The sequence below is a fragment of the Brienomyrus brachyistius genome, chromosome 1 (genome assembly GCF_023856365.1).
Source record: "Brienomyrus brachyistius isolate T26 chromosome 1, BBRACH_0.4, whole genome shotgun sequence".
In the NCBI taxonomy this organism is placed as follows: domain Eukaryota; kingdom Metazoa; phylum Chordata; class Actinopteri; order Osteoglossiformes; family Mormyridae; genus Brienomyrus; species Brienomyrus brachyistius.
This window is the reverse complement of record NC_064533.1, coordinates 4,620,237-4,635,398: the sequence shown is the minus strand read 5'-3', so window position 1 is coordinate 4,635,398 and position 15,162 is coordinate 4,620,237. Positions and strand designations below refer to the sequence as shown.

Below are 15,162 nucleotides of genomic sequence, written 5' to 3'. Positions count from 1 at the left end.
ACAGGGGCCCCACCCAGGGGCGCAGTAGGGGCACGGATACCCCGGCAGATTCAGGGGGCCCGGCACTTTACAGGGGCCCCACCCAGGGGCGCAGTAGGGGCACGGATACCCCGGCAGATTCAGGGGCCCGGCACTTTACAGGGGCCCCACCCAGGGGCGCAGTAGGGGCACGGATACCCCGGCAGATTCAGGGGGCCCGGCACTTTACAGGGGCCCCACCCAGGGGCGCAGTAGGGGCACGGATACCCCGGCAGATTCAGGGGGTCCGGCACTTTACAGGGGCCCTACACAGGGGCGCAGTAGGGGCACGGATACCCCGGCAGATTCAGGGGGCCCGGCACTTTACAGGGGCCCCACCCAGGGGCGCAGTAGGGGCACGGATACCCCGGCAGATTCAGGGGGCCCGGCACTTTACAGGGGCCCCACCCAGGGGTGCAGTAGGGGCACGGATACCCCGGTAGATTCAGGGGGCCCGGCCCTTTACAGGGGCCCCACCCAGGGGTGCAGTAGGGGCACGGATACCCCGGCAGATTCAGGGGGCCCGGCACTTTACAGGGGCCCTTGAATATATACATTTAGATGTAAAATTGCCACCCTTATTTTAAAAGATTGTCCTGTATTTTCATACACATTTCATGAACCTCCCCGATCAACTTTACCATGGAAGACAGAGGCAAACTTAGTGGAGAGGGGGGGTGGGGCAGAATTTCTAGCTACACCCCTGTATATAACACATAGTGGCAACCGTTAAAAATCCCCCAACCTCAACCACGGTCCATATTTGTGGGGATATAGAGAAATGTCACATGGTTAATTAGAATATACCAGTGCTTCCCAACCCAGTCCTCTGAGACGCCCAGGTGGTCCATGTTTTTGCTCCCTCCCAGACTGTCTGCACTTCTGCTCCTGGGAGGAAGCAAAATACGGTCTGTCTGGGCATCCCCGAGGACTGGGTTGGGAAGCACTGGTATACAGTATAAAGTACCGAACAAACTTTTCTCAACCATAGACTGCATAAATTCAGACTTCCCATCAAAACCACTGTACACAGCCCCAACAGATGCCCCTTTAATGAGAACCAGATTCGAGCTCTGAAGAGCTGAAACACCATACAGATCTAACCGAGTAAATGTTTGTGGCTCCGATCCAGAACCTTTTTCTGCTCTGCTGACCCAAACCCACTGCACCCCCTTCCCTCATTAAGGGCCTTAAACAAGAAACAGAACCCAAACTCCAGCCCCGTTAAGTGAATGTCACCCTTGACCCCAGACATCTCCGAAGGCCATTCGGCATCTTTTGAAGCCTAACCGGCTTGACTAGTTATATCCGTGACACTCGGCTAACAAACTGCTAACAGCAGAAAGGTCCGAGCATCTGCCTGACAAGAATCTTGGATATTGGCTTCCTTCCTGAAAGCTTTTCCAGAAGGTTCCGGACTCTGAATTAGATCCACATCTCTACATACAAACAAATTACAAACGCAGAAATGATTTTACGCGAAATTTCTCAGTTTTTTGTTCATAAGACTAGTGGGATAATGTACACAAACAGTCAATATTCCTGAGTTTACAGAGGACATTTTTTTTTTTATTTTCTCATCACAGAAGTCAGATGCACACTGATGTTCCTGTGGGTTGGGGGGGGAATAAATAAAATGACAATTTTTACAGAGAGAACAAACGCAGGCAAACGGCGACAGTCCTGTTAATTATGAAGATCTGAGTCAGGAGTTTATTTTCTTTTTACCCTGTGAACAGCTGCAAGTTAACTTGCATGCAACTACACGTTTTAAAATACACAAGATGTCTTAACACTTCAAAGGGCAGTTAAGGCTCAAAGTACTAAAAAAAAAACTTACAAGTTAATTTTTGGGGAACTGGAAAATTTGGCTAATGGATTAATGCTTTTATCTCCAGTAATTTTCTGGGTCTAAACGGGGGAGGAAACAAACGCAGCCGGTACACAAAGCATTATAGAACATTTCAACAAGTCTTCAGTGAACAGACACGACAAGTGGTACATCTGCACAAATAAATTACCCATATAAAATAATCCACTCTATTAAGGAAAAAAAAGACTAAACACAAAATGGGCAGAGACCCCAGGGAGACGGGAATGACTGTGTGAGGCGTCTGTGAAAACACATCAGACCCCTCATCGCTTGGTCTGACCATTTTCACAAGATCTGGTTGCTTCTCCTCCCCCATGACCGGTCTGATCGCAGGGTGAGCATCCCCCCCCCCCCCCCCAAAGTTGCCCACTGATGACGACGTCATTCTTCCGCTTCCGAACTCTGGATGGACTCTGGATTCTAGGAAAAAAAAGCTGCATTGTCTCTTTACCTGCTTCTGCTGCGTGTGCAAATCACCCCCCTAAGAGACCAAACCCCACTTTCCATAGCTGGGAGAGTCTGGGTTTGTTTTTTTTTTTTTACAAGATTGAAAAAATATAGAAATAAAAAAATTTCACACACACGTGGGGGGTTGTTGGCTCGCTTTGATGGGGGGGCCCGTTCTCATTTCTCCGCGTCTTCGCATTCGCCTTTGGGGGTCTCCGCCGGGCTGCAGCTTTCCTGCGACTCTGAAGCCGGTCGCAGCTTCTTGGCGGGCGGGGAGGCCTCTTCCGCGAGCTCAGCCGGAGACGGCGCCCTGGTCTCTTCCGCCTTCACCTCGGGGAAAGCATGGTCTGGATAGAGGACCTTCAGCTGCTCCTCAAAGAACTTCTCCAGGTTCACGCCAGCGGCGGCCACTTCTGTGTCTGCCTGTGGAGTGAGAGGGAAAAAAAAATTTAATCAAGAGAGGGACCATTTCAATATAAATTCAAAAGTATCGCCGTGAAGATGATATCTTTACCATCTATCAATCACACCTTGAAGCAGGAGTCTCAAAGTAACAGCCTGGGGGGGCAGATCTAAGACGTTCTATCTGGCCCATGACATCATTATTAAGTCAATATTAAATCTGGCCACTGAATGATCGTTTTCCACAGAGAACAAAGACAGACGACATCATTCCGCTAAACCGGCTAATCGGGTTGAGTAATTCCTCCTGGTCAACTATTTTTTTCCCCCTCACTCATTTTTAATTTGGCCGAGGAGGGGTGGCAAAAAAAAACTTGACTGGCCATCTTGAGTTAACCCCCCCCCCCCGTCGGGAGTCCCCAGGCCATTTGAGTTTGAGACCCCTGCCTTTAAGCCAGTTTTCACATAGATGTAACTAAGGACATGCCAAGCTTTTTGGAACACGTCCCTTTAGCTCCAGCTCGATTTGGGGGGTTGCGTGGGGGAGAACCTCATTGAACCGGGCGCAGTTCCGGAAGATAAGCCGCACATCCGCCACAAACTCATCCGGTCTCTGATACTGCTCATTTTCCTTGGATTCAAGTTTTCTTTTCACAATGGACAGGTCCATGGGAGTCTTAATAACTTCATAATACTCCGGAACCATCTGCGGGGAGAAACATCATTACTGCAAAATAACCGCAGGGAATAGGGGAAACAGAGGCAGGTTCACACAACCTGGTCTGGCATACAGAGTAACGACCTGTATAACTGCACCTTTCAGTTGGAAGGTTTATCTTTTCAAATTAATATTTCAGGTGAAGGTTGTACCACAAGCCAAACGAGATTTGGGTGTTCGATGTACCAAAGACGTAAGGCACTAGAATTATTATTGGCTGACACGTTTGAAAGGGCTGCCCAATGTTCCCTCCCGATTTTGCCATTCTGTCGCATTTTTTTTTCCGTTTGTCTTTTTGCTTCCTTATAAATTTTGGGTGATCGCCGTAGAGTGATCAGTGGGAGAAACCGCTGTGCTGTCTGGCTGACAGCCTGGTGTAGTCAGAGAGGAAAATCTACTCACTGATGGAGAGACAGGTTCCTGGAAGTCGGCGCTCAGCTCGTTGCAGTAAAGGCGCAGCAAGAGCCGCTCGCATTTCTGTCCACGGAGAGAAGGAACACAGGCTCAGAGCCGTCTTAGGAAAACCGATGACTGAAGACCAAACTAATGCTCGATCATACCAGTATGTACCTCCATCATTTATTCAGCATTCGTTTCATGACACGTTTAGTGTCCTTTGTGTTCTGCTTTGTTCCTGTTTCCCTATTGGCTGATTCTTCTACAGTAGAGTGATCTGAGAGTCCTTAGGAGACGCTTGTCAATATCTCATTGTATAAAGCACATATCGTCACTATATCATGAAAGCTTTGTATACCCACTTTTCGACAATAGGGACTTCTTACAATGGACGGAATGCACCCATTGTCATCTGACCGTCTTTGATATCTAATTCACCAATGAAAAGATGTTCCATTAAGTCATCTATTTAACTATCTTCTCCACTAAAATGTCAGAAGTGTCCATCAAAATAAGAGAACCAAGCAAGAATGCATTTGCCGACAAAAATCTACGCGATTCTATTTAAAACATTTAACCGTTCGTTGAAGGCTGTGCAGAGAGGATTTTTTGAGGATGGTCATTTTTCACCGGACAGTGGCAATATGTTCTTTAGAACACAAGCCCCTTTGTCCTTGAACCCTTCTAGCTATGTCACTACAATCATACAGGTTCTGACTGATCTGCCTACAGCCAGATCACATCAAGCTGTAGACAGCAGTAGACAAAACACAGGCTGGTAGCATGTTGCTACACGGGGTTAACAAACCCTTAGGCTGCCTTTGCCATGGGACTCAGCTGTGTCTTTGCCAACAGATCTCTGCTGATTTCTTTAAACTCTCAGCACAGCAAGGGAAATGTGTAAAAAAAACGCTGGGAACCGCAAAAATGCCTGTCTGAGATTAGGACATATTTGTAGGCGTCGCCGACGTGGAGAGAAATGCCTACCCGCTTGTCCACGAGTGAAAACTCTTTGGAATCGGGATCCTCCTTCACGGCTTTGGGTCCTTCGGTTTTGTCGCAGTCATATTCCATTTCAGGCGAGTTCAGGTCGCGGCAAAATGAACAGAACCATTCGCCACTGGGGGGGAAAGCAGGAAGTAGAGCTAAATGCAGCAATGTATTTGAAAATGGACCTTTATATTTATCATATGCTTTTTAACCCTAACACAGGGAGTTTCTCCTTAAGTGTGGTTCACCATACTTGTGTTCTTGTGTACTCGTTTTATGTCATCTTCCATTGCCAAAGACCAGTTCCAATACTCTAGGACAGAAGGGCAGCGCGTGCCTCAGCGGGCTAAGCCTCTGTGCCTGTGGCCAGAAGGTCACTGGTTCAACCCTGACCTCCCCACATCTGCAAGTACTTGAGGCCTTCTCAGCCAGCTTGCTCTGACCTTCAGAGAGCAAGTTGGGAGGGGGGAGGAGTAAAGAGTATTTCCCCATAGGAATCAATAAAGTATCAATTATTATTATTATTATTATTATTATTATTTTTATTATTATGCGTACAGGAGACGGTAAAGGTCCCTGGAGGTTATTCTTGCTCCGCCCCAAATATCAAGGATCCCTTGGTTGCATCATCAGCAAATGAGACCAATCCCATGATTCATTGCACCCCAAGTTCGTTCTTGGGTGGCAAGTTAGCAAGAGCGGTCTGGCCAAGACCAGAAGTACGATCTTCGTTCTGAGTACTGAGGATCACCCGTAGGCAGGTGAGACTTCCTGTGCCCTCCGACACCCCCACCTTTGTCCCTGCCTACCTGGGAGAGCCCAGCAGCTTGGGAATGTGGCAGGTGAGGTGGAAGACCTTGGGGCACTTGTCACAGCAGAGCAACTCGCCCCCGTTCTGGCACACGGCACACCAGTCCTCGTTGGGGTCCTCCTCAGGCCCTGGGGCCTCCCTGGCAGGTGGGTCGGCCGCTGCGGGGGGGTCCTGTGTGGGTGCTGGGGTCCGGTCCTCTGTGCTGTCAGGGAGACTGGCCCTCACGCTGGACTGGACCTGACACACACACACACACACACACACACACACACACACACACACACACACACACACACACAATGACACTGAAATCCTGCTTACCCTTTAAAACTTCGGTCAATCTGAGTCTGCCTTTTAAAAATATCAGCAACATAAACCAATAATATTTTTTGCCCATAAATTTTTCCATCAAAATTTACTTAGTAAACCACACTTTTAACAAGCAGGTTCCTGACCAAATGGTTTATAATTTTCCTGAAAAAAATGACAAATAAAGGACGGGGGGGGCAAAAAAAAAAAACAAAAAAAAAAAACATGAAAATTATTTCCGGACCCCCCTTAAAGGGGACGGTGGTCATGTGGCCCAGACCCGGGAACGGCGCCTTACAAAATGGACATCGTCGTCATCCTCGGGCTCATCCTTGATCACGATAATGGGGCCGGGGGACGAGCGGCGTCTTCGTTTCGGCGCTGAGCTCTGGGACGCGCTGGCCTGGGCTTCCGGTGGCTTCCAAACCGAAGAGCTGTAAAGCAGGACACCGTGTGGCGACGAGACCAGGAGAGAGGAGCGAAAACGCCGGCATCAGACAGCAGACTGCGCCGCTTACCTCGGCTTCGGCTCCATGGGGCTGTTGGTGGGCAGAGGGGAGATGTGTCGACCTTGAGCTGGGGGAGGCAGCGTCAGAAAGCAGTTATTTTGTGGTTTATGGGCTCAACTCGCTCATTAACTCAGCCAGAACACGAGCAGTGAAAACAGGAGCTTATATCGATGTTTACGGCGATTCCGGAAGGCCTCACCATTCCTGTATGGCGGAGAGGCGGGCAAAGTTTGCGAGAAGTTGGGCCTCATCACTGGGTAGGAGCCGCTTTCGTCGTTCTTCTTGGCCAGGTACGCCGACTCCATCATGTTCAGCTGGGCAAACACAGAAGGAAGGTCACACATTCGTCACGCAGCTCAGAACCTGAAACCCCTCCTCAGCTATCTGTACTTAAGGCTGTCTGGTTGTCCATTTCATTCCCTTTTCCTATGACCGTAAGGTTGTCAGATCAAGTCCCCAGAGTGGATTTTTGTTTTTTTTTCATTTTTCTCAATTATAAAAAACCTTTTCTGAAGTCAGTAGTTCTGAACATAGTCCTTAAACTAGCACCAGCCCGGCACTTAAGGACATGGATGTTCGTACATCCGGTCCCCTAAGAGGACTCTTGTCCCCAAATCCACCACCTTTTCTGGCAAGTAGAGCACCGAGTTAAGAAGCAGTGCTTAAGTCAATCAGAAGTTGGCCAGCTGACCAATCACTCACCTGCTGCAGGGAATGCTGGGCAGTGTGGGGGATGCCGCTGGACAGCGGTGCATTCTGGGAGTACCGGGGCACACTGGGAAAGATGTCCATCGGCTTGGAGCTGCTCACCAGACCTCGCAGGGTCTGGACAGCAGAGACAGGAAGCACCTTAGAGCAAATTCACTTGTGTTTAAGAAACGCAGCTCACTTCACTTACAGGGATAAAAATACGATCACATGATGCTGACTGAAGTGAATTAAGTGGTTGGTTTATTGAAACAATTTAAAAATGTTTTAGACATGTGAGATTTTATATGGCTATATCCCATAAAAGACAATGTCTTACAAAACTATCCCTTGCCATTACAAAACTGCTAATTTCTTCTCTGCAAATAGACTAAATTTATTTTAAACTTTTATTTAAAAGGCCATTTTAACTGCATCAAAATGCATTTAACAGCAGCTTGCTGATAAAGCAAGGCCGGTGTGCACCAAAATGGGGGATCCGTCAGCTAAAATGGAGACGGTGTCATTCACAGAGACTGCTGTCACTCGGAGAGACCCACTGGCACCCACCTGAGGGCCGAAGCCTGGGTTCTGCAGGGAGGCGGTGGGGCTCTGAGGGTTCGGATGAGGGATGGCGAAACGACGGCCCGGCTGAGACATGGAGGACAGGCCTTGGGACGGGGAGCCGCCCTGCAGGGGCCGGGGAGGGGGGTGGCGGCGGTGGGGGGGGCCGCTGCAGACGCATGTTCTGGTACCAGGTCCAGTGAGAGGGCGGCGGTGGCTGGCGGTTGGGCTGCTGGACCAGCTTCTCCACCTGCATCTGGAGCTGAGCCAGCGTGCTGTGGGTGGCCAGCTGCTGCTGGGTTTGCTGCGAGGGCCCCACGGGGAAGCCGTTGGGGGATCCGTCGGGCCTATGGCCCGGTTGGCCCAGCTGGTAGGGAAGGCCCTGGATCCCGGACTGCTGGCGGCCTGGGGCACTTTCCACCACCAGGGAGCCTGTGAGGGAGCGACACCCAGGAAGCAGATCTCAGCGAGAAGCTACAGCGCTCGGGGCGACCGCTGGCCTAGAAAATCGGGAGCGCAGCAAGAGCGCACCTCCTCGGGAGAAACGGCGAAGAGCGCATGTGATTATGGTGCGGAGGAAACCGAGGAGCACTTCGACATACTGAGAGGCAGCTTCGGCTAAAAACTGCACTTATCTTTCCGTCTTGCAGATATTTTCTCCTACTTCCTTTTCATTCTGTTTATTTCATTTCTTGATATCCTACCATTGTGCTGTTTTAATATTGCAAGGCTGTCCCTGAAGTTACAGCACGACAAATCGTATTAATACAGTGAAAGAATTATGTTGGTCATAAATAACAGAGGCAGCCTATTCGTTTGTGACTGTAATAGCAGTTTAACTTGAAGTACGTTCAACTCTTACATCAGATTAAGTGTCGCGCAACAAACAGTTAAGCCACTGTGTGACAACTATCCTAAATTTCAAATAGAGTTGCACCAGTTACGAGACGCTTCTTATACGTGTACCTCAGTATACAATGACAATAAATCTGAATCAGTTAATTCCTAGACAATCAAAAACACCATACGACATTCCGCAAGCATTCACCTCCAATTGTGATTGGCTCTGACACGCGTCACTCATCCTGTTTAGCTTAAGGCGGTTCTCCTGATGACTCATAGTCACAGCTGAAAAGTGGAGGGTTGACATCTATACGTTCAGCGTTCTATGGGTGACTAACAAGTCAGCGCACGGAAAAAATGGTGGCCGACCACGGATGGGTGTTGCCCAAAAGGACACGCCTCCTTACCCAGATCCACGTTGGAGGCCCAGAATCCAGAGCGACACTGGAAGCGCACGGTGCTTTGAGGTACGAAGGAAGTATTGCATTTGGCCCGCAGGAGATTTTGGATTTGAAACAGGATCTAGAACGGAATGAATATGATCAGTTTTATTGCATGTTGCTAATGCATTTTAGCATGTAGTGGATCAACATTTTACAGAAGAGTTGCCCACTGAAAAAGTGCCCATTTCAATTTTTCCACATTTTAAACCACTTTCCCACTCTTTGGAAAATTTAATCAGCAAAAATCAGATGTCCCGATTAATTTTTTTGATACAGTGATCCGATCCATTCAATATTTATCTCTGCTGATTCCAAACTGATCATTTAATAAATATGTAAATATACTGTACATGCAGGTACAGCAGGCGTTGGTGGATTCCTCGTCTGAATAAGCCTCACCATTTCACAGTATTCTCTCTCACGATGTTTCCGTAAGTGTCTGATTAAATTCACTATATTAAATGACGGTCTGTAACAACCTGCTCTTGAAATTACGACATTGCAAACATCTTAGGTAGCTGTTGGGCTACTTTCGAGTTTTCAATTTAAAGAATTTCCACAGGACTGACATCCCGATAATTTCGAGCCGTGTGCCTCAGGCTCAGTGCAGTGTGTGACAAACGTTTACAATCTGTGCAACTGAAAATTAATTTCCCGGATCCGCCTAATTTAATAGATTGACTTTGGATCAGGCTATGGTGGTGAAAAATGCCCTGATCAGGACATCACTGGCAAAAATAATGTAATGCTATTTTGACATTCACAAGCACTTTTACGAACACATATTTAGCATAATTTAAATAGTGAATTTTAACCTAGCATAAAATGCAAACCTAGATATGCTAAACATCATAATATACAGCTGTGGAAAAATAATTAAAAGACCACCATATTTTTAGACAAATCTGCAAAATCCACATTTACTTGCGGTTCTGCTGACAGAAGGCTATGAGCCACAGGCTGCATCCAGGCCCAAAGTTTCTAAGACAGCAGGACACAAGAACAAGGTGAACCAGGAGACACTGGGAACGACCAGAAACCAGCCAGGCAGAGGGCAGAAGCCACTGTCTAATGCCAGAGATGACTGTTAACCCTCTGGGGTCTAGGGGTAGGGAACATACTTCCACTGACTGGGGGAAGTTCACACATTTCATTCAATATCATAAACTTAATTCTGGGCAAATTATTTATTTATTATATATCTGATTTGCCATTAAACTCATCTTAATCTTAGTGTACTTTGTAAATATGTCAGATTTATGTGAAGTTTGTAATTTGACAAGTACAGACACTGCAAAATGCAGTTTGGAACACTTGCAGAAACATTATAAAAGTACATAGTAAGCAATGGTGGCAGTTTGTTTTGATCCCAGATATCTGATCACCAAAGTCTTGGCTACATGAAGATGACTAAATGGTGTAGTTACAACATTCAGTTGGATAAATAAATAAGAAAAATCTCATGTCACTATTTCTGACTCCTTTCATTGAATATGTAGCAACTTTCACGTGTTTGCATGAGCCATCCACACCTGGGCACACCCCACCCCTTTTATGGCGCTGGTGAAGATGTATCTGGATCACATTTCTTCATTCTTCATTAATGAGGAACAGAAAAGAACCAGGCTGCAGTTTGCAAAAAAATATAGTCCAGTGTTCACAGACACACACCCGTCAATTGACAAATGAATGAAGCTAAAGATCGTGCAGTGGTCTCAATTTTTTCCACAGCTGTATCTCAATCCAGACTTCTTAATAAGAAAAGAGCAATAAGCCACTCCCCCCCCCCCCCCCCCGTCCCCCTAAGGGCCTCACCAGCCGCTTGCAGTACAGAAGGGCTGTTCCACTGTGGCTGGTGGTTGCCCACTTGGTGAAGTTGATCACATGATCGAGGTGCCGGGACAGGAAGCCAATATCTTCCTGCTGCTTCCTGAGGCCACTCTCGTGGTCCTTCATCAGTGCCTGGGGGGTACGCACAGTGACGGAGCCGACCACACCCACAGTAACAGTCTTAGGTATCATTTTTAAACTTCGAACAACAAATGCGGCCAGGATAGGCAGCTATACAAGAAATGTGCCAGACACTCCATTCATCCTATTTCTGTAGCTGGTTGCCGTGTCTCAGAAGGGGGGGGGGGGGGGGGTATAAGGGCACCAGGAGGAAATGGCACAATGACCTGGGGAGAACATGCAAACTCCACACACATGGAGACTCAAACCTCACTGACGAACTCAAGAAACTAAATGACTAAATTACTTCATAGCAGATTGAGGAACATTCATGACACTGTAATACATCAATAAGAGAAAAACCTCAACATACCTCCAGCTGATTAACCAAGATCTTCCCCTTTCTATTAATCTCTATAATTAAGGTACATATGGATTTCTTGATTTCATTGTGAACAGACTTTCGGTTTTCATCGACCTTCAAGAGTCTGGGGAAGAAAATTAAATTCATGTAGACTAAGTATCGCGTCGTTAAATTTAAGATTAAACACGTAGGACACGCGTAATGCGGTGACCTACAAATCAAAAAATTCACACACCAGAGCAAAATGGATGCGTACCCATTGTTAATGGAATTGGAGACCTCCTCGATGGCCTTCTTCTTCTCCTGCAACTGAAGAGTCATATTCTCCATGTAGTCCCTGTGGTTCCTATAAGCATCCTCGAGGAATTGGTAACTAGGAGGGGGAAAAAAGCGGAGAAGTCCAGAAACCTCTGGGATAATGTTCCTGCTTGATATATGACGGAATTTAACACAGCCGTTAAATGTAGCCATGCCCTAGAAATGCCAAGGCGACATTAGCAAAAGCGACTCCTGGATTACGAATATATTGCATCATAATGATACAATGAAAAGAGCCAACCAGCAAAACAATTAGGCCCAATGCGGGTTAGACCTGTACGTCACACTACAAAAGAACATCAAGGAAATTGCTGCGCATATATAAAATAAGACGACAAAAAGCTTATTCCACTACTTACATGACATTCAAATCATAATAACTGTGCAAAACGAATTAACGAATAGTTTGTGTACATCTACGCCCTCGTGAGAGACGAGCTGCATGGGCTCTTTACTTGTGATCCTTGTGCTTCAGCAGCTGGCAGTCGCGACAGGTCAGGCGATCGCAGGTCTCACAGAAGAGCTTCAGAGGCTCCTGCTTGTGCACGTCGCAGAAGACCGGCTTCTGGGAGGACACGCACACGGCCTCTGCGAAACGAGAGTGCACCGGTTCGCTGAGCAGTTCGCGTTCCGCCAAGCGGACCGGAGCCCCGGGTCCCGCCCGGTACCTGGAGACACCTCCTCCTTCTGTCGGATGGTGTGGTCTTTGGTGAACTTCACCCTTTGGTGTGCGCCGATGCAGGTGATGCAGAGGAACTCCACGCACTCCACGCAGAAGCCCGTGGCCTCGGCATTGTCAGTGCAGCTCATGCACAACTATGGGAAAGGAAGCAGGAATAAATAATATGGCCGCCGTTACGGCAAACCAGGCGAACAAAACGACATCACGGCCAGGAAAGGTTAACAGCAGCAACAGAGGTATTAGCCAAATACTCATCAGCTACTACACACTTACTCTTTATTGGAAACACGACAATACAGGTGTGCCATGACTACCATTAATTAGCAATTATATAAATGTTTATGGTCCCAACCTGACTGGTCCTCTCCACTGTACTGCTGGGAACCTCCATCGAGTCCTTCACGAAGAAGTTCTCCATGACGTCCACCTCCATGCATTCCTGCCGGCACACTGGGCAACGAATCACGTTGACTGGGAAGAGGAGGCACCATCCAATTAGGAAGGCGACCCTCATACACAAATCTCATCAGCAACACAGAAACGCCACTGGAAATATACAATTTCCTATCAAATGTAGGGCTCAGGTCACAAAACTGGGCAGTAGCAGGGTTACGGACCTAAGGTCTCCTCTTACCACCAACTGAAATGCACAGGGACTGAATTGACCATCTTAAATATTATAACGAGTTATCCATTTTTAAACAGATCTCCGTGATCAAAGAATAAAATTTCAACACTGACATTAATTATTCAAACAGTTCAGGTATTACAAATCAGGATACAACTGAAACTGTGAGGTTAATAAAGATGCCAAGGGATCTGATATTTCAGGTGAGCTTCCGAGGGGAGACTCACGGCGTAGCCAAAAGAAACCACCAGCTCCTCGAATGCAAATACTTTGACTGGTTTTACTGGTGTATCCTGGTACGTTTTGGGGAGGGTGGATGTCACTGTCGTTGCCTCTTGTCCGATGCTGATCATATGACGACATGCATTCAGAGGGACGGACAAACAAACACGGCAATGACAAGCAGACATCTACCCCGTAGTGCCATCGATAAAGAGACTATGACACGTAAAAAAATGGGAACAACGTGCCCTCGTGTCTTACGCGGATTCGCCGCGTTGTCGGCTTGTATCGGACCGCTCGTACTTTGATCCGGCATGACCAGACTCCTGGAGGGCGACGGCAGACACTTCTTGCAGAAAGAGTGGAGGCAGGGGAGCAGCTTGGGCTCCCGGCTGTGGAAACTGAGCGAGCACACGGCGCAGGTCTCCAGCAAGTTCACATGGTTCTGCTGCTTTGCGCTCTCCTCCAGCACCGGAATGCTCTCCGCTTCGTTCTCCACGATGATCACGGCGTCTTCCGATTCCGCTTTTTCTGCACTTTCGTCCATCTTTTTTTTTTTACTATAGGCGTGAATAAACCAAATGTCACGGGTGCCGCGCTGCCAGATCGTGACGTCTATCTACGGCAAAAACCTGTATCAAAAATTCAAAGTGACTCCGAATTACCCGCCTCCCTTTCAGTCGGTGCCGCTCCGGGTTTGGCCACTGCTGCGATTTCACCTGAGGGTCAACGCGGCTCTTTATCGTGCAGTGCACGGCGGGCAAAGCTTGCGGAGCATCGCTCGATCCGGGCTGCTAGCCGCAGGAAAGCGTCCGACTGTGAGTTCCCATGTAAATCCAAAACAAAGTGATGCGCAGCGGAAGGGGAGAAGACCTGCCGAAGCGAACGTCTCATGTACTATTTTTTAAAAATCACCTAATTTGACCGATGCTTCCAAAAAACGTGAACCCCCCCAGTGGCATGTAAGCATTTAAATATACCCATGGTTTTACAAATGAGTAATCTATAGGCCGCTTGTGCCGAACAGTAGCGAGCACGGCGCTTAGATCCCCGAATTGCTCCGCGATAGCCACAGTATGGGTGCTGGTTGGGGACAAACTAGATCGGGACGACAGCTTCGCGTCTTCAGACGGGCCGTCCCTGGAGAACTGCGCCCATTACTGCCGGAGAATGAAACAGAAGCGTGGGTGTACTAAAGCACTGCTGTTATCGTTATCGTTCGCTTGAAATTCGACGACAGAATGTTTTATTCGAACATTTTTTTGCATATCTTTTTTGTCAAAGAATGATTTGATGCAACGTACCGGATACACTGTTTCCCTATGGAAAAAGCTGTACAAGTCCACAAAGAACATAGTTTGGCAACATTACAATTTTTTTCTGGCTAGAAAAAAATATATAATTCCTTAACAGAAACGCCCTATTATGAATTCTTAGCACGACATTCATCTCATGTGTCATTAAAATTAAATTCAGCAGTTTACATTCTTCAGTTTCAGGATGAGATGTGTGCAATTATTGACTTTTCAATAGTGCAGTTACAAAATACCACAATATAAAGTCACTATCCACTTTATTAGGTACACGTGCTCAACTGCTCCTTCATGCGAATATCTAATCAGCCAACCACGTGTCAGCAGCACAATGTAGAAAATCATGTAGATACAGGTCAATAGCTTCAAAATCAAACACCAGAATGGGGAAGAAAGTGATTTAAGTGACTTAGAATGTGGCATGTTGTTTGAGTCAGACAGGCCAGTATGACTGTTTCAGAAACTGCTGATCTACTGGGATTTTCACACATGACCATGTCTAGGGTTTACAGCGAGTAGGTTAAAAAAGAAAAACCATTCAGTGAGCAGCGGTTTCTGGGTGAGAATGCGTTGTTGGTGCCAGAGGTCAGAGAAGAATGGCCAGATTTATTCAAGCTGATAAAAATTCAACAGTAACTCAACCACGTCTTACAAACATGGTATGCAGAAGAGCCT

The 15,162-nt window shown here is 47.3% G+C and overlaps 1 protein-coding gene across 1 annotated transcript; it reads right to left on the bottom strand.

Annotated features, from left to right (window-relative positions):
- Positions 1 to 1,699: 1,699 nt before the first annotated feature.
- LOC125744933 (transcription intermediary factor 1-alpha-like) lies at positions 1,700 to 14,528 on the bottom strand. The gene is given in 19 exon segments (XM_049017258.1): positions 1,700 to 2,761; positions 3,291 to 3,446; positions 3,861 to 3,935; positions 4,842 to 4,974; positions 5,654 to 5,892; positions 6,263 to 6,398; positions 6,483 to 6,540; positions 6,673 to 6,787; positions 7,176 to 7,298; positions 7,731 to 7,883; positions 7,885 to 8,156; positions 8,975 to 9,089; positions 10,826 to 10,972; positions 11,334 to 11,448; positions 11,581 to 11,697; positions 12,098 to 12,230; positions 12,311 to 12,458; positions 12,677 to 12,795; positions 13,436 to 14,528. Coding segments are annotated over 19 exon segments (2,886 nt in total). The 5' UTR covers positions 13,722 to 14,528; the 3' UTR covers positions 1,700 to 2,515.
- Between the last annotated feature and the right edge of the window lie 634 nt (positions 14,529 to 15,162).